This window comes from Salpingoeca rosetta (genome assembly GCF_000188695.1).
Source record: "Salpingoeca rosetta unplaced genomic scaffold supercont1.15, whole genome shotgun sequence".
NCBI classification, from domain to species: Eukaryota; class Choanoflagellata; order Craspedida; family Salpingoecidae; genus Salpingoeca; species Salpingoeca rosetta.
In genome coordinates this window covers 236029-263987 of record NW_004754919.1, presented here as the reverse complement: position 1 = coordinate 263987, position 27959 = coordinate 236029, and the positions used below count along the sequence as shown (strand labels likewise).

General features: G+C 55.4%; 9 protein-coding genes across 9 annotated transcripts; 5 read left to right on the top strand and 4 right to left on the bottom strand.

Moving 5' to 3' along the window:
• Positions 1–67: 67 nt before the first annotated feature.
• On the top strand, positions 68–1261 carry PTSG_05855 (tRNA-specific adenosine deaminase; the record flags this gene model as incomplete). The annotated part of the gene is made up of 3 exons (XM_004992691.1): positions 68–214; positions 481–689; positions 915–1261. Coding segments are annotated over 3 exons (578 nt in total), but the record flags the coding sequence as incomplete, so codon positions are not given.
• Positions 1262–1800: 539 nt separating this feature from the next.
• On the bottom strand, positions 1801–3919 carry PTSG_05854 (uncharacterized protein; the record flags this gene model as incomplete). Its single annotated transcript, XM_004992690.1, has 4 exons — positions 3732–3919; positions 3462–3556; positions 3075–3218; positions 1801–2829 (listed from the first exon to the last, which is right to left on the bottom strand). Exons 1-4 carry the CDS (start codon positions 3844–3846, stop codon positions 1801–1803), a joined length of 1383 nt encoding a protein of 460 aa, XP_004992747.1. The 5' UTR covers positions 3847–3919.
• A 220-nt stretch (positions 3920–4139) lies between these two features.
• Positions 4140–7314, top strand: PTSG_05853 (uncharacterized protein; the record flags this gene model as incomplete). The annotated part of the gene is made up of 10 exons (XM_004992689.1): positions 4140–4612; positions 4782–4841; positions 4997–5040; positions 5203–5289; positions 5520–5623; positions 5823–5899; positions 6066–6368; positions 6598–6664; positions 6786–6858; positions 7089–7314. The coding sequence occupies exons 1-10, from the start codon at positions 4208–4210 to the stop codon at positions 7312–7314; spliced, it is 1446 nt and encodes a 481-aa protein (XP_004992746.1). The 5' UTR covers positions 4140–4207.
• A 382-nt stretch (positions 7315–7696) lies between these two features.
• Positions 7697–8342, bottom strand: PTSG_05852 (uncharacterized protein; the record flags this gene model as incomplete). The annotated part of the gene is made up of 3 exons (XM_004992688.1): positions 7697–7708; positions 7936–8040; positions 8241–8342. The coding sequence occupies 3 exons, from the start codon at positions 8340–8342 to the stop codon at positions 7697–7699; spliced, it is 219 nt and encodes a 72-aa protein (XP_004992745.1).
• Positions 8343–8358: 16 nt separating this feature from the next.
• On the top strand, positions 8359–14223 carry PTSG_05851 (uncharacterized protein). Its single transcript, XM_004992687.1, has 15 exons — positions 8359–8441; positions 8775–8883; positions 9004–9056; positions 9220–9310; positions 9498–9581; positions 9751–9833; positions 10019–10087; positions 10238–10337; positions 10530–10586; positions 10740–10796; positions 10942–11010; positions 11189–11361; positions 11624–11744; positions 11946–12851; positions 13139–14223. The coding sequence occupies exons 2-15, from the start codon at positions 8836–8838 to the stop codon at positions 13496–13498; spliced, it is 2271 nt and encodes a 756-aa protein (XP_004992744.1). The 5' UTR covers positions 8359–8441; positions 8775–8835; the 3' UTR covers positions 13499–14223.
• Positions 14224–14360: 137 nt separating this feature from the next.
• Positions 14361–16582, top strand: PTSG_05850 (uncharacterized protein). Its single transcript, XM_004992686.1, has 8 exons — positions 14361–14501; positions 14683–14717; positions 14877–15088; positions 15175–15277; positions 15474–15566; positions 15688–15806; positions 15978–16050; positions 16267–16582. The coding sequence occupies exons 1-8, from the start codon at positions 14408–14410 to the stop codon at positions 16432–16434; spliced, it is 897 nt and encodes a 298-aa protein (XP_004992743.1). The 5' UTR covers positions 14361–14407; the 3' UTR covers positions 16435–16582.
• A 113-nt stretch (positions 16583–16695) lies between these two features.
• PTSG_05849 (uncharacterized protein) lies at positions 16696–21746 on the bottom strand (the record flags this gene model as incomplete). The annotated part of the gene is made up of 19 exons (XM_004992685.1): positions 16696–16698; positions 16957–17039; positions 17144–17231; positions 17384–17482; positions 17701–17793; positions 17973–18047; positions 18222–18323; positions 18508–18641; positions 18889–18970; positions 19255–19435; positions 19623–19714; positions 19962–20031; positions 20168–20220; positions 20366–20436; positions 20628–20787; positions 20962–21051; positions 21191–21278; positions 21399–21426; positions 21626–21746. The coding sequence occupies 19 exons, from the start codon at positions 21744–21746 to the stop codon at positions 16696–16698; spliced, it is 1713 nt and encodes a 570-aa protein (XP_004992742.1).
• A 150-nt stretch (positions 21747–21896) lies between these two features.
• Positions 21897–24702, bottom strand: PTSG_05848 (farnesyl-diphosphate farnesyltransferase 1). The gene is made up of 7 exons (XM_004992684.1): positions 24587–24702; positions 24327–24384; positions 24126–24223; positions 23706–23895; positions 23223–23543; positions 22623–22964; positions 21897–22347 (listed from the first exon to the last, which is right to left on the bottom strand). The coding sequence occupies exons 1-7, from the start codon at positions 24631–24633 to the stop codon at positions 22114–22116; spliced, it is 1290 nt and encodes a 429-aa protein (XP_004992741.1). The 5' UTR covers positions 24634–24702; the 3' UTR covers positions 21897–22113.
• Positions 24703–24749: 47 nt separating this feature from the next.
• On the top strand, positions 24750–27798 carry PTSG_05847 (uncharacterized protein). Its single transcript, XM_004992683.1, has 8 exons — positions 24750–25063; positions 25278–25382; positions 25630–25712; positions 25959–26042; positions 26245–26301; positions 26511–26668; positions 26892–27066; positions 27323–27798. Exons 1-8 carry the CDS (start codon positions 24997–24999, stop codon positions 27437–27439), a joined length of 846 nt encoding a protein of 281 aa, XP_004992740.1. The 5' UTR covers positions 24750–24996; the 3' UTR covers positions 27440–27798.
• The last annotated feature ends 161 nt before the right edge of the window (positions 27799–27959 follow it).

The window sequence follows — 27959 nt, the reverse complement described above, 5'->3', positions numbered from 1 at the left end:
GTTGTTGTTGTGCTTGTTGTGGTGGTTGTAGAAAAGTGTTGGGCAATGTAGGTAATTTTCAGCAGAGTGATGGAGGCGGCGGTGGCTGAGGCGCAGCGTGCGCTGGCTGAGGGTGAGGTGCCTGTTGGCTGCGTGTTTGTGGATGACAACGGCAACGTACAAGCAGCAGGGCGCAACCAAACGAACATTGAGCACAACGCTACCCGCCACGCAGGTACGGCTTGTTGTATGTGTGCGTGCATGTTTGTGTGAGAGTGAGCAGTGTGTGTGCATGTTTGCGTGAGAGTGAGTGAGTGTCGCTCTGTGTGCGTTTCTGTGTGTGTCTGTGTGTGTGTGTCTGTGTGTGTGTGTGTCTCCCTCTCTGTCTTTATCCCTCTCCCGCTCTTTGCCTCGACGTCTGTCTCTGTATCCTTCGTGGACATCCCTTCACGCCTATCGCACTCCGCAACCCCCAACACATGCACATGTATGTGGGAACAGAGCTGGTTGCCTTTGACGACTGTGTTGCGAGGTGCGGCGGAGATGTGGAAAAGGCCAAGGATATTGTAGCCAGTTGCACGCTCTACGTAACGGTTGAACCGTGCGTGATGTGTGCCTATGCGCTGCGCCTGCTCGGGGTCACAAGAGTCGTGTTTGGCTGCCACAATGATCGGTTCGGCGGCTGCGGCTCCACCATGGACGTTGCCACGGTACGGTGTGCATCCTTGTGCGTGTGTGCGCGCGCGTGCATGTGTGTGTTAGTGAGTGTGCAGCTGTTGTTATTGTGTGTGTGTGTGCTTGCACTGCTTTGTTCTTATTTGCCTGTTTGAGTCTACCACTGTAGACGCTCAAACGCTCAAGCATCACCACAATCACCACAAATCACCACCAATCATCACCATGAATGCATTGCATGACACACGGCACTGCTGCAGTGCGAGACGCCAGACGGCCTGCCCAAGTTGCAGCTGGAGGCCGGGCCCATGCGCACGCGGGCCATCAACTTGCTCAAGCTGTTCTACGTTAACGAAAACCCCAACGCCCCGCGGCCAAAACGCAAGACGCGCCGTGACCCAAAGCTTCTGCCTGAACAGCAGCAGCAGCAGGGAGGAGGGGAGACAGAACATGGAGGAGGAGAGCAAGGACAAGGAGGATAGAGGGCAGCCACGCGGGAACAAGAACAACAAGTACAAGAACATGAATAGCAGCAGCAGCAGCAGCAGAAGGGAAAAGGAGCGAGAAAGAAGACCCACCAGCAACAACAACAACAACAACAACAACAACAACAACAACAACAACAACAACAACAACAACAACAACAACAACAACAACAACAACAACAACAACCAAGCCAATGATGGCGTGAATGTGGAGTGAGTGTGACATACAGACAGCAGCAGTGTCAGCAGTGGCGTTGCCTGTGCGAGTGTGCGACCGTGCAATTGTGCGGTTGTCGTGTATGTGTACTTGTACTGGCTTGAACGACGTATTGTAGCGGCTGGTAGGGTTGCGGGAATGAGAGAGAGGTAATAACTTGCGTGCAGGCACGCGTGTGAATATACAAGGGAATATGCTTCGTTGCAAGTAAACAACACGACAACACACGGTATTGCCGAGAGGATGACAAAGGGGCACAGAGACAAAGGAACAAATACACTGACACACAGCAAATGCAATCACACACACACACACACACTTTCACACACACACACTTTCACACACACACACTTTCACACACACACACACACACACACACACACACACACACACACACACACACACACACACACACACACACACACACACACACACACACACACGTCACTGGTGCGGGAGGGTGAGGACGAGGGTGGCGGTGGCCTTGACAAACTTGGCGCGCGCTGCGTCGGGGTCAACTGGTGCTGGCAGCGATACCTGCAGCTGGTGACGGTCGGGCACACTCAACTCCACGCTGTCATCGTCAATGTCCAGGTCGATATCTGCTGCTGTCGCCACGCCAGGCAGCACCACCTCCAGCACGGTGGAGTTGGGTGGCGGCGACGGTGCAAACCGGTATGTGGGGATGGTGGCACCGGATGTGGACGCAATCGTCTGCACGAGCGGCCGCTGCTGTGACGACAACGCGCGCCTCGCACCATCACCATCATTGTCGCCATCCTCATCATCATTATCATCGTGACCGCCAGTGCGAGTCCGCTGGTGGCTCTTGTCACTTCTGCTGCTATCGCTGTCTACCCCGTGCTGCTGCTGCTGCTGCTGCTGCTGCTGCTGTTGCTGCTGTGATACACCTCGAGTCTCTCCTGCCCTCACGCCCGCTGTTGTCTCTCTCAACCCTGTCGTCGCTGCTGTCGATGTCGACGATGGTGCTGGCGCTGCTGGTGCGCTGTTGGTGCCGCCCCCAATGACCTCGCTCGCGCGAAGGCCACCCGGCAGCAGGATGCTCGAGGTTTCAACGCCGCTTGCACTGCGCCCGCTGCTCTTTTTCACTGCACTCAACAAACCATCGCTGCTCGCGACATCACCATCGCCGCTGCCGTCGTCATCATCGGTGGTGTCGTTCTGTGCGCGTTGTCGCGCCAACTCTCGCAGCAAATCCTGCGGCTCCAAAGGCCCTCGCTGTTGCTGCTGCTGCTGCTGCTGTTGTTGTTGTTGTTGATGATGCTGAAAGGATGGCGGGAACGTGGGTTCCTTGTATGTGAATGGCTGCTTGAGACGGGCTGTTTTCGCCTGGTCCAGCTGGAACGTGTCGCCGTGCTTGCTGTTGATGCAGCGCAGGGCAAGGTCGACCAGCATGCGGTGCGCCTCTGCATCCTCCTCGCACTCCGAAAGCACCCGAGGGTTGAAGATCACCTAATGTGGTGTGAATGAGTGTGTGAATGTGTGTGTGTGTGTGTGTGTGTGAATGAGTGTGTGTGTGTGTGTGTGTGTGTGTGTGTGTGTGTGTGTGATGGGTGGAGATGGCAGCACATGTTCTTGAATGAGTGAGTGTGGGGATGATGCGGCTGGGCGTTAGCGTTAGGGTTAGGGTTAAAGAAGACGATTGCATCAATACAAGATTGGCATGAACGGTGGTGGGGAGAAGGACACACGCGCACCTCGAGCAGCTGTGTGGGTTCGCCTTGATGGGTTGTCTGCACCGGCTTTCGCGTGACGACAGGCACCGGTGATGTCGGCGTCTGGGGATATGGCACCTTGTCCGAACCACAAAACGACACCAGGCACGTGTCGTTGTTCTTCATCTTCAGAACCACGCGTGGTTCAGGCGGTGCATGCATGTGTATGTTTGTAAGTGTGTGTGTGTGTGTGTGTTTGTGCATGTGAGAGAGAGAGAGAGAGTGAGTGAGTGAGTGTGTGTGTGTGAGGGAGGGTGTGCCATGAGTGTGTGCACGGAATGACGAGAATCAAGTGCAGGCCAGGCCACACCAGCAACAGCGGCTTCAGTCACACAACACACACAGCGGCATCAACGACAGTTGGCGCACATTCTTTGCGCGGAGGGTAAAGGCGGCTGGTGGGTGCATCTCCTCTTCCATCTTCTTCTTCTCGTCCATCTGCTTGCGGATGAACTCACGATACGCTACAGTCGAGTGCGAGCGCAGGTGAGATGAAGAACTACGCGTATTCTTGCATGTGGGGACGACATACACACAGCAGCAACAAGGACGTTCGTACATACACACACACATTGACACAAACATATTCACACACACACACACACACACACACACACACACACACACACACACACACACCTTTTGGGTCGGTGGCAGCCATGGTGTCCAGGAACGACCACAACTGCTGCGCGCGTGTCAGCGTCCCTTCATCCTTCTCGTCCACGCCAGCCCGTTTCAGCGCCTCCTCAAACATGGTGATGGACGTGAGGTGGGTCGTGGTGTGTGTTGTTGTTGTTTGCTGTTGCCGTTGCTTGCTTGTGCAAAACAGGAAAACGTGATTTGCGCGCACGTGTTTGCAGCAGCAGATACACACATCCAGCCACATCCATCCACACACACACACACACACACACACACACACACACACACACACACACACACACACACACACACACACACACACACACACACACACACACACACACACACACACACACACACACACACACACACACACACCGCATCTGCATCGACACATCGATACACACCAACCAACCAACCAACCAACCCACCCCCCCCCCACACACACACACACGCACACGCACACATCGAGGATGGCGTTTGTGTTTGGCTCGAGCGGCCCGAAGACCGAGGTGGCGAAGGATGCGGCGATCGCAGACCTGTTTGCCGCACCCGATCCGTTTGTGATGCCGCCAGCCAAGGAGGAGACAGATGACGAGGAGGAGGACGATGAGGACGAGGAAGGCGGCAGCGGTGACGCTGGTGCAGATGGAGAGCAGGGGAGCGAGGGCGAGGATGAGGAAGGTGGAGAGGGTGAGGAGGGTGGCGATGGTGCAGCCAACAAATCAAAGAAGAGCAAGAAGAGCAAGAAAGATCAAAAGGACAAGACAGCAGACACAGCCGAGGCCACAACAGGACGAATGAGTGCAGAGGAGAAGGAAGAGAGGAATAAGCGCACCATCTTCGTCGGCAACCTGCCCATCAACACAAAGCCAAAGGTGCGTGTGAAAGAAGCATGCACACACGGCTGTGCACAGACATGGGTACCTTGCACACTGGCTTGGCTGCTTGCTGTGTCTGCTTCTGCCATGTTGGTTGTGGGTGATGGTGCACCACTCTATTTCTCCTCTCACGATCCCTGGGCGTGTGTTCGTGTGCATATTGTAGGCGTTGAAGAAGCTGTTCAGCCAGTTTGGCAAGATCGAGTCATGCCGATTCCGAACGACGGTGTGTGGTTGTGTATGTATGTGTGTGCTTGTGTGTGTGTGCTTGTGTGTGTGTGTCTGTGTGTCTGTGTGCATGTGTGCATGTGTGCATGTGTGTGTGCTTGTACTGTAGCCTCACATGCCTCTCCAATGTGCGACCTGTCTGCCTGCTCACAGAACCTGATGGCACACAAGGGCGGAGCCAAGGCCGCCGTTCTCCTGTGCGTTTGGAAGCCCACGCTTGTCATGGTGCTGTGTTTGTGTTTGTGTGTGTTTGTGTATGTGTGTGTTCAAGCCTTGCCATGCGCTGCGAGCGTACCACCCTTCGCGATCTTAATGCTCCCGCCCCACCTCCGTGTTGTGCTGCCCGTGCTGTTGCTCAGGCGGCGCAAAGTTGGCGGGGAGGAGAACTCGGTCAACGCGTATGTCGTCTTTGCAGAGGACGCAATGGCACGCGCTGCACTCAAGTGGTGCGTTACAGTGGCGAACACGCACGGTCATGTTCATATTTTCATGCATTGTCGTGCAGATGTAAAGCAAGCATTCCCATACATGCACACGTAACGTACACATGCACCAATGCAACCCACTCAACAGCGCGCGCGCACACACATACACACACGTACACCTGTACGTTCACCCTCACTCTCGCACACACACGTACACACACGCACACGTGCATGCGCTTCCCATACGGCAGCAATGGGATGGTGTTCAACGAGCGGCATCTGCGTGTGGATATGGCCGGGTCCAACACAAGGCTCCCGCCAACAAAGACCGTCTTTGTCGGCAACCTCCCCTTTGGTGCGCCTCTTCATCATGGAGTGTGTGTGTGTGTGTGTGTCAGTCTGTCTGTCTGTCAGTGTGTCTTGCGTGTGTGCGTGTTTATGTGTTTATGTGTGTGTGTGTGTGTGTGTCTGTCTCTCTGATTCTTTGCATCTTCCGCTTCGCATCCTCATTGCTTGATGCTCCACCACCCACTCACCATCACCGCCACCATCAGACGTGACGGAAGAGGAGCTGTACGCGGCGTTTGATGAGGCCGGCACCGTCGCCGGCGTCCGTGTGATCCGTGATAAGGTGTGCTGCTGCTGGTGGTGGTGGTGGTGCTGCTGCTGCTGCTGCCGGTGTATGTGGTCTTGAACCGGGCGATGGTGCTCATGCAATTCCTCACCCCCGTTCACACACACACACACACACACACACACACACACACACACACACACACACACACACACAATCGCAGGTGCTGCGTGTTGGCAAAGGGTTTGCGTATGTGTCGTTTGCGCTTGAGGAGAGCGTATCCCTTGCGCTCCTGCTTGACGGAAAGAAACTCCGAACGCGCGAGATGCGCGTGCAGCGATGTGCACGCGGCCGTGGCGGCACTGACGGTGGCAAGGGTGGCGATGACAGCAGCAAGGAGAGCAAGGGGAGCAAGGAGAGCAAGGGGAGCAAGGGGGCGAAAGGGAAGCGAAGGGCACAGGAGGCCGATGGTGATGATGATGGTGATGGTGATGGTGGCCGTGATGTCAACCCAGAGGATCTCCCGGTACGATTTTGCTGTCATGCTTCTGCGCTGTGTTGCGTGCGTGTGTGTGTGTGTGTGTGTGTGTGTGTGTGTGTGTGTGTGTGTGTGTGTGTGTGTGTGTGTGTATGTGTGTGTGTGTGTGTGCCTGCTGCTTCGCAGAGGAACATTGTGTTGTGACGGCTATTGTGATGACCGCGACTGACATTTACCGTACTTCTACGCGCATCTGTGTGTGCTTGTGTGTTTGTAGCCGGGTGCACTGCGCCGACTTGCAGCGAAGAGGAGCAAGGCAGACCGCAACGCAAAGAAGCGAGCAGGTGAACACACACACACACACACATGCACACACACACACACACATGCACACGCGCATCCACACATTCACCTACCATGCATGCATCCACCAACGTTGCGTCGTGCCTGTTTGCTGCTGTGCAGGCGGGCCTGGCGGGAAGCGGGCGAAGGTCGTTGTGCTGGACCACCGCGGGAAAAAGCCGCGACACGCACCAAGGTGATGTGCCGTGCTGTGCTGTGCTGTGCAGGGTGATTGTGGTGAAGTGGTTGCACGTGCTCGTCGGTGCAGTTGCTCCTGCTATTGCCACAGTGCGCAGAACACGACACGATTCAATCCGCAACACACGCGCACACGCACACACGCACGCGCGCCTATCCTCACATCCACCCTTGTTCTCCCCCCCCCCCCTCTTCTTCAATTCCATCACCACGTGTCTCTGTGCCCAGGCCTGGTGCGCCGCGACGGCCGTCATATCAGGGGCTGGTGGCGTCGGAGAAGTTTGCGCCGGCGACGAGCATGAAACGACGCAAGGCCAACAGCAGCCGCAGCAAGGGCCCGAACCCGCACGCCAAGAAGCCCAAGAAGACAGAGGCGCAGAAGGCAAGGAAGGCACGCAAGGTGGCCAAGCGACAGGACAAGATTATGCGCAGCAAGGCCGCCCAACAAGCTTAGCCGTTGTTGACGTGTTATGTGTGTATGTATGTGTGTGCGTGTGTGTGTGTGTGCGTGTGTGTGTGTGTCAGCGTCAACTTTTTCCTCTCGTTCTCTCTGCCTCTCTGTCCGCTGTGTGTGCTTGTTCCTTGTGCAATCTTGCTGGCTTGTACTTTGATATCACAAGGTGTCACCAGTTGCATGTTAGAAGCGAACCAAGGCAAGCGAGCCAGGTGCAACACTTGCGTGCAGAGCACAAGGTTTCAATATGTGCATGTGTACACCGCCAGCGACAGAAACATGGGGGGGGGGTTCATTAGTAATCCTAAGCCAAGTCGTTACATGTGCGTGAGAGAGTGTGTGTATGTGTGGGGGGGGGAGGGAGGTTGGTGTTGCCATGCTGTCACTTCTTGGCCTGCAAAACGAGCGTGTTAAGTGTCGTGAAGCATGGCGCGCTGCCATGTGAGAAAATGGCTGGTTGGGGAAGCACAGTTTCACTCGTTTGTACACAGACACACATACACACACGTACACACACGCATACACGCATACACAATGCACTCACACTCACAAAAATGCACACGCTCGCACACGCACAACAACACACGCTCGCACACACGCCCATGTTCATGGCACACGTACCGCAGCTGCTTTGACGCAGGCCAGCAAGCGAGAAAACTCTTGCGCACACATGTCCTTCTGCACACCAGAAACGTTCCCTTCAATGCACTTGGCATACGTTGACGCCTGCACCGTGTGGGAAGCCGTGGTCAGCACCCACGAACACCCACAAACACTTGCATATCTGTGATGATGACGTTGCGCATCGCATATCACATCACACGTCGCACACATCACACCACACACCACACCACACGTCGCACACATCACACGCACCCACGACTAAACTCCCCTCTCCCCTCTACCTATCAAACACCCACACGCACCTCTTGCTTGCACTGTGCCAGGTGCTCTGGGAGCCGTCGAAACCTCCGCCTCGCCGCTGCCAGGCTGGCCGTCACCTTGTTGCTGCCACCGCCACCAGTCATTGTTCTTCGTCGTCGTCGTTGTCACAAACCTGTGATCTCCGGAAAATTGGCGAATATTTTCCAACAGAATTCCATTGGTGCGTCGTGGCAGTGGAAAAGGTTTGTGTCTGCTTCTTGCTTGCTTGCTTCTTGCTTGCTTTGTGTTGTTTGTTTGCCGCTGTCCACTCGCTCGCTCGCAACCACGCCAGCCCTGACACCCCACATTATTCGCTTGCTTGCGTGAGTGTTAGTGCGAGTGCGAGGGCGAGGGCGAGGGCGAGAGTGGGAGGGAGGGAAAGAGGGGAAGACACACACAAACACACAACACACACCCACACACATACGTTCTGTCACCGTTCCATCTCACTGACGTTCGTTTTGTTGTGCTGACTGTGGATCGCTTCAATTTGTCTGCAACTTTGGCCTGTGCACTGTGTTTCTTTGTTGTGAAAGTGAAACAACAACAACAACGCATAGCAAGACTAGCAGAGGCAAACAGACTTGAGACGACGACATGCTTCGCGTCGAGGTGTTCGACCCCGAGATTGGGGGCTATTTCCCGGTAGGTGGTGGTTGCAGCGAATTTGTTTGTGTTCTGCCATGGTCTGCATGAACCGATCGCGTTGACTCATTTCCCGCGCTATTGACTGAACCCGCGACAACTCTCCGTTGTGAACGACAGGCAACCATCACAAAGTGGAGCAAGGACGATGCCACCATCGTCTTCGACAACAAGTGCGTTGTGGCGTGGTGTGCAAGCGTCTGGTTGCGCCTGTTGTTTAGCGTTGCAAGAGCGTCGATGCCCCGCGCGCGTGCTTTTGCTCACTCCGTTGCGTGTCCTGTTGCTTTGTGGGCTGTGGCTACTTGTGGTTGTTTGTTGTTGTTGTGGCTCCTGTAGCTGGCGCCAGCCCCAGTCAGTGCCCCTGGCACATGTCCGCACAACGCCGCCCCATGAGGACCTCAAGGCTGTCCCAGGCCAGAAAGTCGACGTACGTGCACATGTGTGTGTGTGTGTGTGTCCTGGCGTGGTTGTTGTTTGTACCTTTGTTCGCTTGTGCGTTTGTTCGTAGGTACTTGCCTATAAGCCGAGTACGTGTGTGTGCATATCTTTGTGTCAACGTGCCCTTTGTGTCGACGCGCATTCTGCTTATGCTTGAGCATTTCTCGAATCACCAGGTGCTGTACTATGTCGACGCCAACATCCCGCCGTGCTGGGCGCGTGCCAGCATCGTTGAAGTCCGTGGCGACGGCCCCAGCATGGTCAGTCACGTGGTGCAACACGCTGCAACTGCTCACCTCACACCCGTGGTTGAATGAATGTGCAGCCTGCCATCCTGCCTGTGCTTGCTTCGCTCTCACGTTCTTTACTCACGCAAGCGTGCGTTTTGCATGTGTGCCACTGTCTCGTGCTGCCGTGTCACTCTTGCAGCTGCTGCTGGTGACGTACGCTGGCTTTGATGAGAGCTTCAACGAGTGGGTGGAGCCCGGCCGTGTTCGCATGGCAAACGACAAGTAAGCCGCCGCCGCAAGCACGCGCATTGCGTGCTCCTGCACGCATGCTGTCGACAACACAAGAGTGTATCGCGCTTTGACTACGCGCTGCTGAGCAGTTGTTGTCGCATCCACTCACCAAAGTATCGCGTGTGTATGTGTGTGTGTGTGTGTCTTTTCATGTTGTGTTTCGTGCATGATTGCAGCACGGCGTTCAACCCGGAGACGCTCGCCCGCCACGACGTCGCCCTTGCGCCAACGCTCGTACAGGCCGCGTACGTCAATCACACACACACACACACACACACACACATACATGCACGCGCACACACACACACACACATACCCACGTATTCACTCAATGTCGAGTGTTTGTTAGGCTCACAATGCTGTGCTCTTCGTGCGTGTGTGTTGTGCTTCGACAGGAGCGACGAGGCGATCAAGGAGGATCTGCGGGCACTGTGCGGCCTGGTGGCGGTGCAGGTCGAAACCCCGCCCGGCGCCCAGCCAATCTGGGTCCTCGTCGTAAGTTCCGCGCTCACTCGCTTCTTTCACATTGCGCACTGCCTCTTCGCGTGTGCATACATGCATCGTCAAGAGAAAGACAGGGCTTTGTCGTTTTCATCCCGACTTCATCCCGACTTGCGTTGCGGGTTTGCTCACAGCATAACCGTGCACGTGCATGTGTTTCCTGTATGCGCGTGTGTGTTTCCTTAGGGCAACCGGGAGGCGATCAACAAATCACAGCTGGTCATGAACGACTTCCTTCGCCGCGTACGTGACACGCATGTGCACGGCATCCCTATTTGAACCTCTTGCGCCTTGCCAGTTAATTTTGTTGCCTCACGCTTCGTTGACTGCCCCTTGCTTGTCGTGTGTGTGTGGGGGGGGGGTGTGTTTGTATCTACCTTCTGTGTTCATTGACAGCTTCAAATCCACGCCGACAAGCAGCGGTTCCTCGAGTCCATCGCCCAGCGCCAGCAGGTCTGCACACACACACACACACATAAGCACACACACATAAGCACACACACACACACAAGCACACAAGCACACACACACACACAAGCACACACACACAAGCAGCGCTGACATTGTTGTGTTGCTTGCGTGTCACTTTCGATTGCAGGAGTCGCTGAACATGCTGACACACACATTCGACATTCCCCGCGAATTTGTTTCGCTCGCCATTGGCCCGGTTAGCACACACACGCACAGACGATGCGTGCGCACACACACACACGCACACACACATACACACACGCACACACACATACACACACACGCTCTCGCCGCTGTGCCACCTTTACCACCATCGTCTTCACCTCACATCACAATGCTTGTATTCCCTTTGGTGCCTGCGCACGTGCGAGCAGAAGGGCAGCTACGTGAGCCACGTGGAGTCGCACCCCGAGGTTGACCGGGTGGTGATTAACCGCGACCCTGCGGGCTCATCGGCGTCGGTGATGGTGCGTGCCAAGACAAAGGAGGGCCTCGACTACGCCACCGCCGCCATGACCATTGTCAAGCGCGTCTTCCCGCTCGACGAGTACGTTTGATGCATGTCGTGTATGTGTGTGTGTGTGTGTGTGTGTGTGTGTGTGTGTGTGTGTGTGTGTGTGTGTGTGTGTGTGTGTGTCGGGATTTCTTGTTGTTGGTGTTGTCGTGTGCCTGTGTTGCTCGTGTCTGTGCGTCTTTCTTCCCCCCACCCATGGTCGCTCGCTCCTCGTAAACGCCTTCGCCTTCCCACACCCACATCCCTCACTGCACCTTTCCTTCCTCCCCCCCCCCCAAATATCCCTGGCTTGCAGGCAAGACATTGGCCCGTTTATTGGGAAGAACGGCGCGACGATCCAGCGGCTGATTGACCAGTCGGGCGTCCTGCGCATCCGCATCAGGGACGGCGAGGGCGCCGAGATGATCGGCTCACAGGTAACACGCACGCACTCATGCATATTGTTCTACACTCGCCGTGACAGATAGCGCACGAGTGGCGTACACCTTGCTCACTCACACACACTCACTCACTCATTCATTCACTCACACTCACATTCACTCACTCACACTCACTCACTCACTCACTCACTCACTCACTACACACACACACACACACTCAACCGTTTCATGTGGCAGGAGAGCGTTGACCGGGCGTTTGTGCTTGCGGAGTCTGCGCTGAAGCTTGCGCGCGACCGCCTGCAGTCCATCCAGGAGATTGACACGCGCATGCGCGAGGTCTCCTTTGACGCGCGCCAGTTTGACGAGGAGCTGCCCTCGTTCATGCCACGCGGCTTTGGACGGGGCCGCGGCTACCCTTACGGGCGCGGGCGCGGGTACGGCCCTGGTGGTCCAGGTGGCCCCGGTGGCCCCGGTGGTCGGCCGATGGGGCGGGGCCGTGGGCGTGGTCGCGGTCGGGGCCGTGGCGGTCCTGCTGGCGATGAGGCGCCGCAGGGCAGACCCGTGGACGCATACGACGCGCAACAACAACCACAGCAGCAACAGCAGCAGCAGGGCCCGAAGAAGCACATCACGCTGTCGTCGAAGGAGGATCGCGTGGAGGACGTTGCTGTCGACCAACAGCAGCAGCAGCAGCAGGGTGGTGAGGGCAGCAAGAAGACCCGCAAACAGCGCAAGCAGAAGCCGAAGCAGCAGGAGAAGCAGGCGGCAGAGGGTCAGCAGCCAGCAACAGCACAAGCAACAACAACAGCACCAGCAGCAGCAGATGAGGCCGGCGAGGCGCCACTGCCCGGGCAGAAGAAGAAGGGCAAGAGCCGCCGCAACCGCAAGTCCCGCGGCAAGGAAGACGACAACAACGATGACACCGGCAGCACGGCTGCGCCTGCCCCGACGGGCCCACGGCGGCAAATTGTGATGTCGAGCAGCGGCGTTGTTGAGACGGTTGCGCCGCCAGACCCCGTGAAGGCGGCGGCCGATGCTGGTGAGGGCGACGAGGACGCGCTGCCGGGCCAGCGCGGCAAGAAGGGCAAGAAGGGTCGCAAGAACAAGGGCAAGAAGGGCCAGGGCGCAGATGCAGGCCAGAAGGTGTGCGAGCTCGTGTTCCTGCTGTGCATTTGTTTGTTTGTGTGTATGTTTGTGTGTTTGTTTGTTTGTTTGTTTGCTTGTTTGTTTGTGTGTGTGTGTTTGTTTGTTGTGTTTGTGCATTTGTTTTGTGTGTGTGTGTGTTTGTGCATTTGTTTGTTGTTTTTGTGTTGCTTGTGTGTACATGTGTTGCGTTTGCGCTTCTGTTTGCGCGTCTTGTGCATCTGGTGAAGCGCATTGATGCCTACGTCGGAATTGCTTACTGACACAATGACACGTCTTGGCTGCAGGGCAAGCCCCGCCGGGAGCGTCGTGAGCGGCGGCAGCGGCGGTACGACAAGACGCGCATCTACGTGTACGACCCGACCCGCGGCCAGGACACCACTGTCGCTGTCGCCATCCCAAGCGACTTCAAGACAGCTGCGCCAGCCCCCGCCACAACGACGGACACCGCCACTGCCACGGCTGCGCCTGCTGCGGACAGGGCGGACACCGCCCCCGCCCCCGCCCCCGCCACAACTGATGCCACACCCGAGGCGTCGACATCTGCTGTTGCGGTTGAGGGCGGTGCTGGGGACGACAGCACCGCTGTTGCTGTCAGCACGCCCGGCAGCAGCGCCGCGGCCAAGGAGGAGGAGTCCACAGCCTGAGGCCTGCGCGACCAACCTCACCTCGTCTCGTGCTCGTGCTCGCTCGTTTGCCGCTCGTGCGATCCTGCGACGCTTGCTTGGCTGAAGGATTGGCGGCTACGGCATGGCAGATGGTGCACATGTGTTTGCATGTGTTGCTGCTTCTTGCTGTGTTACTGCTGCTATTCGCCGCTTGTGTCGTGTTGCCGCGTGTCCTGTGTCGCTGTGCAGTGCATTTAAAGTTGGGAAGTGGTGGTTGGTGATGTGATGATCTTTGCTTTGCGTTGAATGTGTATGCATGTTTGTGCGTGGCAAGTGCAAGTTTGTGTTCATCGCACCCACATGCACATGTGTCGCTTCATCGCCAATTGGTGTAGTCTCGCTGACCTGCCTTCTTCTCTCTGCGTTGCTCGTGTGCATGACACGCGTGATTGCTTCTGTTGTTATGTGTTCATGCTTGGAACGTAGCATGTGTATCTCTGTGTTTGTCCAGTTGCCTTTGATCGCCCACGCGTTTGTTTGTGTTTCTGTTGCCATTGCTCGTGACCTCACATCATCCCCGCGTCTCGCCACCAGCGGCACGACGGCAGCGTTACCCCCATTTCTTGTCTGCCCGTCGCTCTGCTGGGTGCTGTCGACCTGCTTGTGTGCATGCCCTCTTGCGCGCTGATTCGTGCATCGTTTGCTGGGTGTGCACATGTCGTAGCGAACGCCTGTGATGAAATACTACAGTGATTGTGCCCAAATCGGTGTCAGCGTGTCGTGACATATTGAGAAGGTGGATGGTGTTGGAGGGCGAAACACACACACACACACACACACACACACACACACACACACACACACACACACACACACACACACATTTGCCTGAGTGTAGCGCCCAAAACGCGCGAAGGACCATAATTTTTGTGTGTGTGTACGCAGAGGATGATGATGATGGTGATTGCTGCGCTCGTGACGCTGACCGCTGCTGCTGTAGCATGCCTGACACCACACCAATGTGCAGCAGACTCTTTCCCAGGTCAGTGTGTGTGTGTGTGTGTGTGTGTGTGTGTGTGTGTGTGTGTGTGTGTGTGTGTGTGTGTGTGTGTGTGTGTGTGTGTGTGTGTGTGTGTGTGTGTGTGTGTGTGTGTAAAGCTGCGCTCGCTTCCAAAGACTCACCGTTGCTTGTTGTGGCCGCTTCGACGACTCCGTTCTTGCAGCTGGACAGCAGTGCCCAAGCAACCATTCATTGAAGGTGTGCTGAAGCTGGGCCTGTGGAGGTGGCCTGTGGGCAAGCGTGCGATACAGAGTATGTCCTTGTGCCTGCTCTTCTGTTCGAGCTCGTGTATGTAGCAGCGCTGACAACTGCGACGGCACCATCTGATCTTCTCTTGTGCGCTGTGTGTTGCTGCAGCTGGTGTACTCGCACTACCATGGGAATGCGCACTGCGTGTGTCCCTTGGGGGAAGTGTGTGTGGGCAGCGCGTGCAGTGTAGGGCAGGCACAGAACGGCCATTCATTCCAGCATAACCGGCATGGCTTCCAGTCCACGTGCGAGGATTGCCACTGTCTCCACCAAGAACAGGCGCCAGACTTTTCAACGCTGCGCGACCGCCATATCTTGTGGTGTGTGTGTGCGTGTGATGGTTGTGGGTGTGTACCTTTGTTGTGATACACAGACTCACGGACATTTGGGTTTCATTGATGGACAGGATTCTGGGCACACACCACAAGACGGGGAGCTTCCTGACACAGAACATGTGGGGCACACTTCGACGCCTCGTATCGCCGCCTCTCAAGATCTTCTCTTCACAGGTATGATGCATGGCTATCGTGCGCTGCAAGCTACCCAGCTCTTTGTCTCAACCCTCTCATCATCATCTCCACCTTCATCGAACGCACAGACCCACACAACACACAACACACACACACACACGCGCGCGCGCACACACACACACGCACACACCCTCTCTCACACACTCACTCTCTTTTGCACATGGGTGTGGTTAAGTTCCGCCCAATCACTGAGGAACAATGGCGCCAGCTTGGAGACGACGTCGATGTCGTTGTCACCTTCCACGCACAGCACATCAACCAAACCCTGGTGAGTGCGCGAGTTGGCATGCCCGAAGTACGTGCTGCAGCGCGCTTGTGTCCTGCTCACTTCTGTTCCGATCAATGTACGTCTCACATCGTCGTCATCATCATCCCATGGTGCACGTCAGCTGCGCTGGATCGAGCGACCCTACCGTTTCGTGCACATTGTGCGTGATCCCGTTGCCGCCATCGTGTCCGCGTACCTCTACGAGACCCAGCGTCCAACCGCCCACGACAACTTCCACAAGTACTGTTGATGATCTGCCTGCTTGCAACTGCTATGTGTATGCGTGTGTGTGTGTGTGTAAGTGTGTGTGTGTGTGTGTGTGTAAGTGTGTATACGCTTGTGGTCAGGTGCTTCAAACCATCTCTCAGCCCCATTCTTGTGTTGCTCTCTGTTGCAATGGACATTGACCAGGGTGGCTGTCCATGCACCCAACATGTCCGCTGGCTTACGAGACATGGCAGACGCCATGCAGCCCGAACTATTGGTGAGAACACATGCAATGATGCATGAAGGGCGTTGAAGCTGCTTGTGCTCAAACGAGCACACACGCACGTTTGCACTCACCTGCACACACACACACGCACGTTTGCACGCACTTACTCACTCTCTGACACACACACACACACACACACACACACACACACACTCACTCACTCACTCACTCACTCACTCACTCACTCACTCACTCACACACGTGCAGGCGATGGAGGAGCAGTTTGCTGCGACGGAGAGAGACCACTTTGGGCTGAACGTCAAGTTGGAAGACTTCACAACCAACTTCAACGACACAATTCACCGCATCTTCAGGTCAGGGAAGAGATGGGTGGACATACGGGAGGGAGAGGGGATGCATGGGAGGACGTGGTGATGACGGTGACTATACAGTGGGATGTGACTGCTGTATTGTACCCATGCGTTTGATGTGGCACGATGCTCCTGGCTGCTTCTGATGATATCAAAGAACTGTGCAACACGGGAATGTTGCGCTGTTGCTGCTGCTGCTGCTGCTGCTGCTGCTGCTGCTGCTGCAGGTTCTTGGGAGTGCCGGAGAGTGAGTTGGAGGCGTTCGTTGCCGCCGCGCAAAACCACGACCTCACTCGCGCCCCAAAGACACGACAGTCAGCTCACGTTACTGCAGGCAAATATGACAAAGTGCGTTCAAGCAGTTGCACACGTGTGTGTTTGCGAATCGCACCTGGCAGTACGTGTGTGTGCGTGTGCGTGAAATCGGAATGGAAGCGATGCACGTACACGCACAGACACAGACACACACACTCACTCACACACACACACACACACACACACACACACACACACACACACACACACACACACACACACACACACACACATATGACTGTGCCTGCAGTCGCCATTCATCGTCACGTACCAGCTCGAGTGTGCTTGCGTCGTTGAATTCACCCTGCTTCGATGCAAGGCGCGACACGTGTCCATATCCGTTGAAGAGCACAGCTGTCGGCAAAGGAGCAGTGTGAGAGGGTGGTGAGGTTTAGAGCGTGCCTGACCGTGCGTGCGCTTGTTCAAGTGCACGTTAAGTGTGTTGTTGTGCTTTGCACCTGAGATGAGGCCGATGCTGATGGCTTTGTGCAGCGAAGCTGTCCCCATGCCAAACATGAATGGTCGTGTCAGCACTTGACGCACGGCCTGGTGTTCGTGAACGAGCGCGGGCGTGTACATGTGTCAGTTGCGAGTGCGAGCACGAGTGCCAACAAAACCCGCACACACGACGTCCAGGCCCATGTGCACGCACCCCCTCACGCTGCCACTACAACATCACACGCAATTGCTGTGTTCACCTCGGGCGAGAACGCGACAGAGGCCATGACGATGACGAGCGGCGTGGCGAAGAGTTTCAGGCGCATCACCAGCACCGCGAGCACGAAAAACCCGCACGCCTGCAGCGAACACAGCAGCGCGTGCATGTGGAGGAGGAAACATGGTGAGACCTGTATTCAGGGCAGTGTTGTATGATGCATCACCCATCATACAACACACAGCACAACACAGCACAACAAAACACATCTCGTCACCCCTATAAACATCTCCGCCGCCAGCAAGAGAGGACTGTTCTCTCTGCTCAACAATATCACGATTGCGAAGCGTTTTGTCTCACCATGACGGCTGCAAACAACCGCGCGCTCTCCAGACCAGCGGTGATGGAGGTGGCGTGACCGTTGCTGTCACTGCGCAGCAAGCGACGCAGTTGCTGTTGTGTTGGGTGTTTGGTCGAAAGGTGTTGCCGAGCAGGTGGTGCGTGTGAGGAATAGAGCAGTCGTGGTCTGGCTTGCACTTGAGCATGCGCGCAAGAGCACACACACACATGTGTACAACACAAACACAGGCACACGTGCGTATGCAAGCGCGTAGAGTGCAAGCAAAACGAACCGCAATTCCACTCGCAGCAACAACAATCACTGCCAGTGGCAGCACAAGCGAAGTGGTGAACCGCCAATACGTTTCCTGCACAGGTGCACACAGAAATCAACGTGAACGTATCATACGCAACGACACAGACAAACAACGAAACACGCGCTTACGAACAAGCACACCCACCCACACCCCCCCCCCCCACACACACACACCCACAATCACACCCACACACCCACATTCGCTCCCTCTCTACACGGCGCGCACCGCTGGTAGAAAGTCGAAAGCGCTGGCACACGTGTAGAGTTTCGTGTGGAATGTGCCGGGTGCCAGCCGAAACTTTGCCTTGAGCATGTCCAGCACGTGACTCTGTCACAACAAATAGATGGGAGGGGGGAAGTGAAGGGATGAGTGAGTGCCATCATCATGCCTGATGTGGTGATTATGGGGGTTGCATGCATGTGCATGTGGTTTGCATTGATATTCGTGCACGTGCGTGTGTGTCACGGTAGGGCTGTGACCGGGGAAAACACAGTACAGCGCTTGCACGCACGTCCTGCTGGTGGCTGAGGAGGAGGGTGGGCGCCGCCTTCGCTGCTGCAGTGGTGATGAGGAAGAGCGGGAACCGAAGAAACCGCCACACGCGTCCATCCGGCAGCGGCAGTGCAATCACCGACACCCACAACCCTGCGTGTGTTTGTTTGTGAGCGTGTGAGCGTGTGTTTGTGTGTGTGTTTTCGTGGGTGTGAGTGTGAGTGTGAGTGTGAGTGTGAGTGTGAGTGTGAGTGTTGAGTGCGCGCGCGCGTGTGTGTTAATTGTGGTGAGTACAAAGCAAGAACAATTCAGCCACGTGTGCGCGCTTTTCGTGAGGCTAATGAGCAACAAGTCAATCATAGCAGCGAGGCGCAAGCCGACATGTGCAATTGCATCACACCGATAATGGTGGCGGTGTAAGCGGATGTGATCATGAACGCGTTGAAGAACTGAAGTGCAATGCTAATGCCCCACGCCAGCGTCTACATGGCGTGATTGAGTGCGCACTCGTGTGTGAGGAAAATGATGCATAGAAGCCAACTGCAGGCTGGACAACGAAGGCAGGCAGGGTTGCATATCAGCACATACATATACATATATACACACATGCGTACCCGTACAAACACATCTTTTCACACAATCAACAAGCACACCGCACACACACACACACACACACACACACACACACACACACACACACACACACACACACACACACACACACACGCAAACACACACACACACGCAAACACAACGAGGCGCCCACCTGGGAGGAGGCAAAAGCGACGAGGAGCGGCCGTGGGAGAGCACCGAGGGCGAAGAGGAGAGCAAGCGCACACATCTGCACAGCAAGGGCGAAGGGAGCAAACTGCCACGACGCAGCAAACGCAACCAGGAGACACACGTGCACGGCCATCAAGGCCGAGGGCACGCGTGTCCTGTACTGCCTGCATTTGGAATCAAATGCTGTCGTGTTGAGCGTGACGAGTGCTGTATGTGTGCTGTGCTGTGTGTGTGTGGGGGGGGGGGTTCCTTTGGGGTTGCTGTGTGCACAATATGTTCATCTATGGGTACGCGAGTGCATGGCACAGCACGAAATCTCATACTACATCACATCAAAGCACATCAGCTGACCGCAGGGCGTGTGTGATAAGGGCAACTTGTGCCATCCAAAACGGAAATCCGAAACTCTCTCGTAGTGGCGGTCCCCACATCACGCGTGTCATCTGCACCACATGCACGTCAGTGTGTGTGTGTGTGTGTGTGTGTGTGTGTGTGTATGTGTGTGTGTGTGTGTATGTGTGTGTGAGTGAGTAAGAGAGGGAGAGTGAGTGAATGGTAGGGGAAACCACTTCAAGCCAAAGCGCTTGTGTACGTGTACGTGTGCGTGTGCGTGTGTATGTTTGTGAGCTGGAACGGAGCAAGACTGTGCAACGATGGATGCGCTGTTTGCGTCGCTGGAGTGCACTGCACCTCGTCAAAGTTGACGGCGATGAAGATGATTGCGGCGATGACGCTCCACGCGCTGTTGCCAGACACCTCCCTATGGCCAGCACCACGCGTGTGTGCAAGTGAGGCGGAGTGTGAAATGAAAACGGCAGTTCTGTTCACCGCCGGCAATGAACGGGTGGACGGTCGTGCTTTTCAGCAGCATCAAGCAGGCGCAGGTGTGTTCTCACCACACGAGGAAGAGGAGGGAGGCGATGGCGAGACTTTGGAGGCCAAACACAGACTGAAATCACACGCGAGCATGCAAGCAACGTGGTTCATTTGGTGAATCCATATTCGTGATGTGGCACGCATGCAAGTGGCGAACACATATCAAACACATGTCAGATACACACGCACACACACAACAGAGCAAAGCACGTGTTTACATTGATGTAGAAGTAAATGGGGACGGCTGCGCCCGTGCACGTCATGTATGTTGAGCCGCCAGCCTGTTGATCTGATAAGAAACAATGCATTGGGGTGAACTTGAAGCACATGCCCAGGTACTGGCGGATAGCAGAGAGTGCGGGGTTGCAGATGAGCGGGAAGGTGGCATGCAAACACACACACACACACACACACACACACACACACACACACACACACACACACACACACATATATAGACGCACGCACGCACGCGCGCACATTGCATGCAGGTCTGCTGTGGCTGCTCTCCCCAGATGAAGGCATGGACGCTGCGCCAGATGTGCATGGCTGTGGCAATGACAAGTTCAGGGTAGACATTGAAGCGCTGGAGAGCGTTGACGCTGGACGGATGCTCAATGCGCGTGTCGTGCACGAACGCCTTCTCAACACATTATCAAATATTAAGGCAGCGTGTGAGCTTTCCGGTCGCATTCGGGTAGGGAAGCAGCAGTTGGAAGAAGTGGTAGCAACTGGTGCTCCCTCCACACACACACACACACACACACACACACACACACACACACACACACACACACACACACACACAACTGACATTGATTGCTGCCATGATCTTGGTGGGGAGCATGCCTGGCGTATCTTCGATTGTCATCAGCGCTTTCTTGAAGTACGCATAGTACATGGCCTGGATATGCATTGACACGAAGACGCAAGATGAGGGTGGATGATGCCGCACAGCAATACATTGCAGCATGAGAACAAACAAGAAGCTGTGACTCCAATGAGCCACCACAACCACAACCATGACACGGTGTGACCCAGACCTGCTCTGATGTGAAGGAAATTTCCCTCTCGGTCGTTGTGAGCGCGGAGAAGAAGCGGGCTTGCTCGTGAAGATGGCGAACGGCGAGGCTGCACAACAGCACACATGCGTGCGCATGTGAGTGTGTCGTGTGCAAGTACATGTGCATGTGTGCAAGTGCATGCGCATGAGCATGTGCGTGTTGGCACGCGTTTGTGCGTATCACTCACGGCAAACAGATGGCGGCTGCAGCGATGCCTGAAGAGGTTGACAAAACAGTTGAGGCACAACATGTCAGCGGGCTGTTGTCTGCGACCTTTCCACAAGGCAAACACTCGCACAAACGGCGTCTTCGCTCTCCTTCACACACACACACACACTTGCAAAGCAAAAAAAAAAACACACACACACACACAGCCTCACTCACACAGCTTCACAGCCTCACAGCCTCACTCACAGAGTACAGCAAGGCCAGTGTTCAGCCAGCCTTGCCAGCGTGTCGCAGCAGAACCACTGCCATCGCTGCTGCTGTGGCTCTTGTTGCGGCTGTCCTTCCTCCTCTTCCTCTTTGCCGTCATCATTGCGGAAAATTGATAGGTGTGATTGTCATATTTCGCTTGTGTCAAGGCAGCGATGTGACGAACTGCGCACCTCACAGAGTTTCGCTTCACACTCTTCGCCGCTCACTCTTCAGAACATCATGTCACACCGCATGTCACGCACTTCACTCCGTCATGCATCAGCTTTAATTCACTGTTTTGTTAGGTCGGCATCAAAAAATGAACAGTCACAAGCACAACCACAATCCCAATCACAGCATCGTTTGTAGGCAGCAGATGGCACACACTCCCTTCACAACCAAACACACACACACACACAACCACACACACACACACACACACGCTCGCTCCCATGCTAACAACGAAACGAAAGGCGTGGCATGGCTCAGGGCTTGGGCGCTTGCGTGTGGCGCGTGTAGTAGTATGCTGCAAGGCCTGCGAGCGCAATGCCAACAGGAATGGTGACTGATGGCGAGAGCACGAGCGCCTGCTGGGCCTCTGTGCGGGTGTGACGCAGGTTGTCTGTGGCTGCGGCCATGGTCTTGGCTTGCTCGGCCCGCTTGAAGATGGTGTCCAGCGTGCTCGAAAGCTTGCCGTATGTCGGGTCCGTCGTCACGCCCTGCACGTACGCGCGCATACGTGGTGGTGGTGGTGGTGGTGATGGAATTGGGGAAGGTGGGCGGGCAGGTGTGAACAAAACAACAAAAAGAAAGTGGCATTCTTCTCGCATGTGCACACGCTCACTTGCACACGTCGTAAACGCACAAACAAAAACCTCACAAAAGCACACACACACACACCCACGCCCTCGCGCGCGCACACACACACACAAACTCACAAAAGCACACACACACACACACACACATACACACGCACAAAGTTCAGCCGCAGCACCTGGCTCTGGAGGCTCTTTGAATAGGAGACGAAGATGTCAATGACGTTTGCGAGGGAGGTTGCCTTCATCATCAGCGAGACGGCCGTGCCCTTGCGGATCTTCACGTTGCGCTTGAGCACCTGCTTGTTGTTGTAGCACAGGTCGAGCGTAGCAATGGCCATCACCTGCGGGATGGCACAGAAGTTGAACACGCTCTGCGTGCGCAGGCGCGACATGTACACGAAACAGTCTGGCACGTGCTGCAGGGCGTCGGCGACGAGGTGGTTGAGGCACGCGAGCCCGCCCGCCTCACAGTCGGGCGACGCAAAGTCGCTCAGCTTCGTCCCATACAGGCTCCACACCTAGGGGGGAGCGTAAGGGGAGAGGCGTTGTTTGTGGGGGGGGGGGGTTGGGAGGCTGGTATGAGAGGTGATGCTGTTGGGCGTGGTGCCATACGGGCGTGGAGTCACAGGGACACACTGACAGGCAGAAAGACACAAACACACAGACAGATACACACACACACACAAGACACACACACACACACAAAAGCACACACACACAGATACAGACACACACACACAGACACACACGCAGGCAAACGTGTTGCCGTGTGGTACCTGGCGCGGCCACCACGTGCGGCCCTCCTCCAAGTCCTCGAGATAGTCGCGGATGATGTTTGTCTTCTGCAGGAAGAGGCCCATGCTGTTGGCCCGCTCCTCATCCACGCCAACCTCCGCACTCTCCAGCCCAGAGGCCGAGAACAGCTTCGACAGGCCAATGCCAACAAGCCCGGCGACGTAGTGGCAGTACAGGTTGTAGTCGTCGACCGTCTCCACCGTCTTGTCGATAAACTCTGCCATACCGTGGCCCATGCGCTTGCAGATGTCGGCAATCACTACCTGGAACTTCTTGTCCAGCGCAAGAAACTCCTGTGTCACCTGCGCACCAGGAAGGGGGGGGGGTCGGTGGGAGGAGAGGGGTGAGCATGGGGCACGCATAAGAAGGATGGGAGTAAAAGTAGACATATGGCTGCACAGAGATCGATGGAGAGAGATGGCAGCCGCACACAGAATCAAACACACACACACACACCAACGAACCACGTGGAATTCGACGAGGAGGTCGCGGTCCTTCTCGTTGGGCCCGCTGCCATCAAAGTTCCACTGGGGATCGTACAGCTTCTCGTGGAACGTCGTCAGCAGCTTGTGCTTCAGCTTCTTGTCCAGGGACATGTCATCCTCAACTGTGTCCAGGCCGCGCAGAACAAGGTAGAAGATGCTGATGGCTGGCCTGCAATGGTCGGTTGTGTGCGTGTGTGTGTGTGTGCGAGTGTGTGCGTGTGTGCGTGTGCGTGAAGGTGTGTGTGTGTGCGTGAAGGTGGGAGGAAGGAGACACGTGCAGCTTGGGGCGTGTTTCACTTTCTCCGTATTCTCACAACACAGACACTCACACAACACACACTCACACTCACAACGCAATACACACACACGCACACAGACATACACAGACAAACAACACACCTGAGCTCCGCGTCAAGGGCACGGATGACGGCGGAGAAGCTGCGGCTTGTGCGGCAGAGATAGTAGTCGCATCGGCGCATGGACGGCGTGTTCTCCAGCTACAGTCCAGTACACACGACGTGCTTCATGAGCGGCGAGGTCAATCGGTGGCATGACACAAAATCTCAATCCCAACATACACACGCACACAGGTGAAAGTACCTCTGCGCGGGCAGGGAACAGGCGCTCCTTGCCGCCGAAGAACTGGAAGTTGATGAGCCTGACAAAATCGTGTGCAGTGAGTGGAATCGCGGTGAGAGGAATCGTGGTGAGGGTAGTCGAACAACAGTGAGATGGAGCGAGGCAAAGGAGAGGGAGAGAGAGAGAGAGGCAAGAAGAGGCAGACAGTGAGGGAGACAGGAAGAGTTTCCAACACACACACACATGCACACACACACACACATGCACACAGAGGCACGCACTGGAAGAGCTCTGTGGGGTGGGTGAGGGAGGCGGCGAGAGCGCTCATCGTGGCTCGGTGTGCAGCGCGCGGGAAGAAGGGGGAAAACGTGGGGGAATCTACAGTTTGTCCTGTCGCATTACTGAAACAGTATATGTTTCGCACACATTTTACTTTAGTGTGCGCACGCATTTTGAATCCACCACCTCAGAATCACCTGATTCCGTGGTAAACCTTGTTTTACCACTTCAACACCGCTCGTGTGGTAAATTCAATCCAACCAAGCTTGTGCCCAGCCAGCGACGCCCACAAAATCCCAGCCAGCCAGTGCACCCGCCAACAACCAACAACACGTGTGCGAGTGTGTGTGTGTGTGAGTCGCAGCCCCTCCCTTACTCGCTTCAGTGCCAGTTCACTGCCTCATCGACCAAGATGGCTGCTGCCATGTGGCCCATGGACGCCATCATGGAGTTCTACGACTACATGATGACCAACGCCGGTGAGTGATGGCGGTGGGCGGCACCGGTTGCGCAACCGAGTGAGCGCATGAGCGTGGGTGGTGGAGAGAAGGTGGCGCGACGTGGGATTGTGGTTAGGATTGAGAGGTGAGCTTTGTGAACCCAGTGATGAAGCAGCCTTGCCTGCTCGGCATTGCGCATGTATCGCTCATGATGCGCTTGCTTTTTTTTTTTTTTCGTCTTGTGGGTGGACAGATCCAAGGACGAGCGACTGGCTGCTCATGTCGTCGCCCGTGCCGACCTTGGCCATGTCTGCGATGTACCTGCTCATCATCAAGTTTGGCCAGAGCTACATGAAGGGTAGGTACAGGCACAGAGTCAAGGGAGGGAGGGAGTGGGGTTGAGGGTCGGAAAGGGAGCAGTGTGAGGATTGCTTTGCTGGCGTTGGTTGTTGGCGTTGATTTGGGGGTTCATTCCATCACGTGCTTTCTGGCTGGTTTGTGTGGTGGATGTGATCAGTGTGGTGTGGATGAACTATACTCGCAACTATGACGATGGGCTCACATCTGGCAACATCGCTGTACTGTGTGCTTTGGATGCCATCCAGATCGCAAGCCATTCGAGCTCAAGTATGTCTTGATCGTCTACAACATGTTCGTCGTCGCCCTCAACGGTTACATCGCATACGAGGTGTGCAGCGGGCAAGGGAACAACGGAAGGGAGCGTGGGGTAGCATGTGCGTTTGTGTTTGTGTGTGTGTGTGTGTGTGTATGTGTGTGTGTGTGTGTGTGTGTGTGTGTGTGTGTGTGTTCGTCAGTGAGGGACAGAGGGACAGAGGGAGCTAGCTCTCAGATGCAGGAATGTCAGTGCGTGTCATGACGACGGGTTCACCGTGTACCCTTATGTGTCACTGTCTTGCTTGCATGTGCATTGCAGCTGATCCGCAACATCATTGCCGAGAAGATGAGCCTGTGGTGCGCGCCAGTCAACCAGGATCCAACAAACGAGAACTCGCTGAGGGTGCGTTGATTATGTGTGTGTGTGTGTGTGTGTGTGTGTGCTGGGTGTATGTGTGTGCTGGGTATATGTGTGTGTGTGTGTGTGTGTGCTGTGTATAGGTGCATGCACAGGTGTGTGTGCGTGTGTGCATGTGTGTAAGCACATTAGTGTACTTCATGAGTTGTTCACGTGCTGACTTGCCTTCTTCTCGCTCTCCTCGCAGCTTGCCAAGGGCGTGTGGTGGTTCTACTTCAGCAAGTGCATTGAATTCTTGGACACGGTATTACGATTTGCATGCTTCTGATGTGCTGTGTGTTCGTTGGGATTGCTGTGCTGTGCTGTTGTTGTGAGATGTCCTTTAGGCACTGCACTTGATTGTTTGCCCCTTTGCTCACCACACACACACACACACACACACACACACACACACACACACACACACACACACACACACACACACACACACACACACACACACACCACTGCCAGCTGTTCTTTGTGCTGCGGAAGAAAGACAACCAAGTGACGTTCCTGCACCTGTACCACCACTCCACCATGTTCCCGCTGTGGTGGATGGGCACGCGCTGGGCGCCAGGGGGCCAGTCGTGCTACTCTGCAGCCATCAACTCCTGCATCCACGTCATCATGTGCGGTGATATGGCTCTGGTGGTGGATGTGTGTGTGTGTGTTGGGGGGCACAGCTACACACATACACACAACTACACACAGCTACACACAACTACACACAACTACACACAGCTACACACAACTACACACAACTACACACAGCTACACACAACTTCACACCCTTTTACTCACTCACACACACGCACACACGCACACACACTGACACTCATCCACACTCATCAGGTACTCGTACTACATGCTGGCTGCGCTGGGCCCGCGGGTGCGGCCATATCTGTGGTGGAAGCGGTACCTGACACAGCTGCAGCTGGCGCAGTTCTTCTTTGTGCTCTTCACCACATCCACCGCCGTCTACGAAGTCAGGGCAGGCAACTGCAACTTCTTCGAGTGGATGGGATGGGTGCGTACCCTGCTGTGGATGTGGCTTTGTGTGTTGCGTTATGCATGTGCTTGTTATGCGTCGTTCTGGGTTGTGTTGTGATGCTGTGCTGTGAACGCACTCGCTCACACGCACATGCACTTCAAATCAAAACCGTCTTGTTCTGCATCATGTCCACATCTTGCGTGCTGCCACCTGTTGTTCTTCCGCTTCTCTTCACCCCCACCTCACCCTCAAACCTCCTCCCGCCACCCTCACGTGTCCACGCCACCACCAGGCCAACATCACGTACATGGTGACGATGATTGCGCTGTTCATGAACTTCTACATCCGGAGTTACGTGGCAAAGAACGCGGCAAAGAACGCGGCAAAGAATGCAAAGAAGCAGAAGTAGGCTCCATCCATAGGCTCCAGTTTTCGACATGATCATCTCATCATGGCCATGTGTGTTGCGTGTGGGTTTGCGTCTTGTTGCATGCGTGCTGCCCTTGGACGTGTTGCGAGGGAGAGAGTGAAGAAAGGAGGGTGCGTGCGTGGGTGTGTGTGCGTGTGTGTGTGCACATATGAGTGTGTGAAGTTGGGTTGTTTTGTTTTGTTTTCCTTTCATCATCTGTTGTGATCTCTCTGTGTCGCAGTCGCTGCTGGTGCGTCTGCTCTGTTTTGTTCGTTTATTTTGCCCCAACTCGGTCTGTTGCCAGTTCAACTCAGTTCTAAACTCTTGATTGGGGCGATTTCATGACAACTGCACACGCGGATAGTGTGGTGTGCATGAGCTGGCAAGTGTCGAAAAGTCACAGATGGATAGACAGATGGATAGACAGACACACAGACACACAGACAGACACACACACACACACACACACACACACCCACACACACACACACACACACACACACACACACACACACACAGA

Coding starts and splice junctions, on each gene's coding strand:
- PTSG_05847 (XM_004992683.1), top strand. CDS start 24,997: ATGGCTGCTGCCATGTGGCCCATGGACGCCATCATGGAGTTCTACGAC. Junction 25,383..25,629: donor TGGCCAGAGCTACATGAAGG/GTAGGTACAGGC, acceptor GATGCCATCCAG/ATCGCAAGCCATTCGAGCTC. Junction 25,713..25,958: donor ACGGTTACATCGCATACGAG/GTGTGCAGCGGG, acceptor TGTGCATTGCAG/CTGATCCGCAACATCATTGC.
- PTSG_05848 (XM_004992684.1), bottom strand. CDS start 24,633: ATGAGCGCTCTCGCCGCCTCCCTCACCCACCCCACAGAGCTCTTCCA. Junction 22,965..23,222: donor GCACGTGGTGGCCGCGCCAG/GTACCACACGGC, acceptor GCTCCCCCCTAG/GTGTGGAGCCTGTATGGGAC. Junction 22,348..22,622: donor CAAAGAGCCTCCAGAGCCAG/GTGCTGCGGCTG, acceptor GCGTACGTGCAG/GGCGTGACGACGGACCCGAC.
- PTSG_05850 (XM_004992686.1), top strand. CDS start 14,408: ATGATGATGATGGTGATTGCTGCGCTCGTGACGCTGACCGCTGCTGCT. Junction 14,502..14,682: donor TGCAGCAGACTCTTTCCCAG/GTCAGTGTGTGT, acceptor CCGTTCTTGCAG/CTGGACAGCAGTGCCCAAGC. Junction 15,567..15,687: donor AGCACATCAACCAAACCCTG/GTGAGTGCGCGA, acceptor GGTGCACGTCAG/CTGCGCTGGATCGAGCGACC.
- PTSG_05851 (XM_004992687.1), top strand. CDS start 8,836: ATGCTTCGCGTCGAGGTGTTCGACCCCGAGATTGGGGGCTATTTCCCG. Junction 8,884..9,003: donor AGATTGGGGGCTATTTCCCG/GTAGGTGGTGGT, acceptor TGTGAACGACAG/GCAACCATCACAAAGTGGAG. Junction 11,011..11,188: donor TTTCGCTCGCCATTGGCCCG/GTTAGCACACAC, acceptor ACGTGCGAGCAG/AAGGGCAGCTACGTGAGCCA.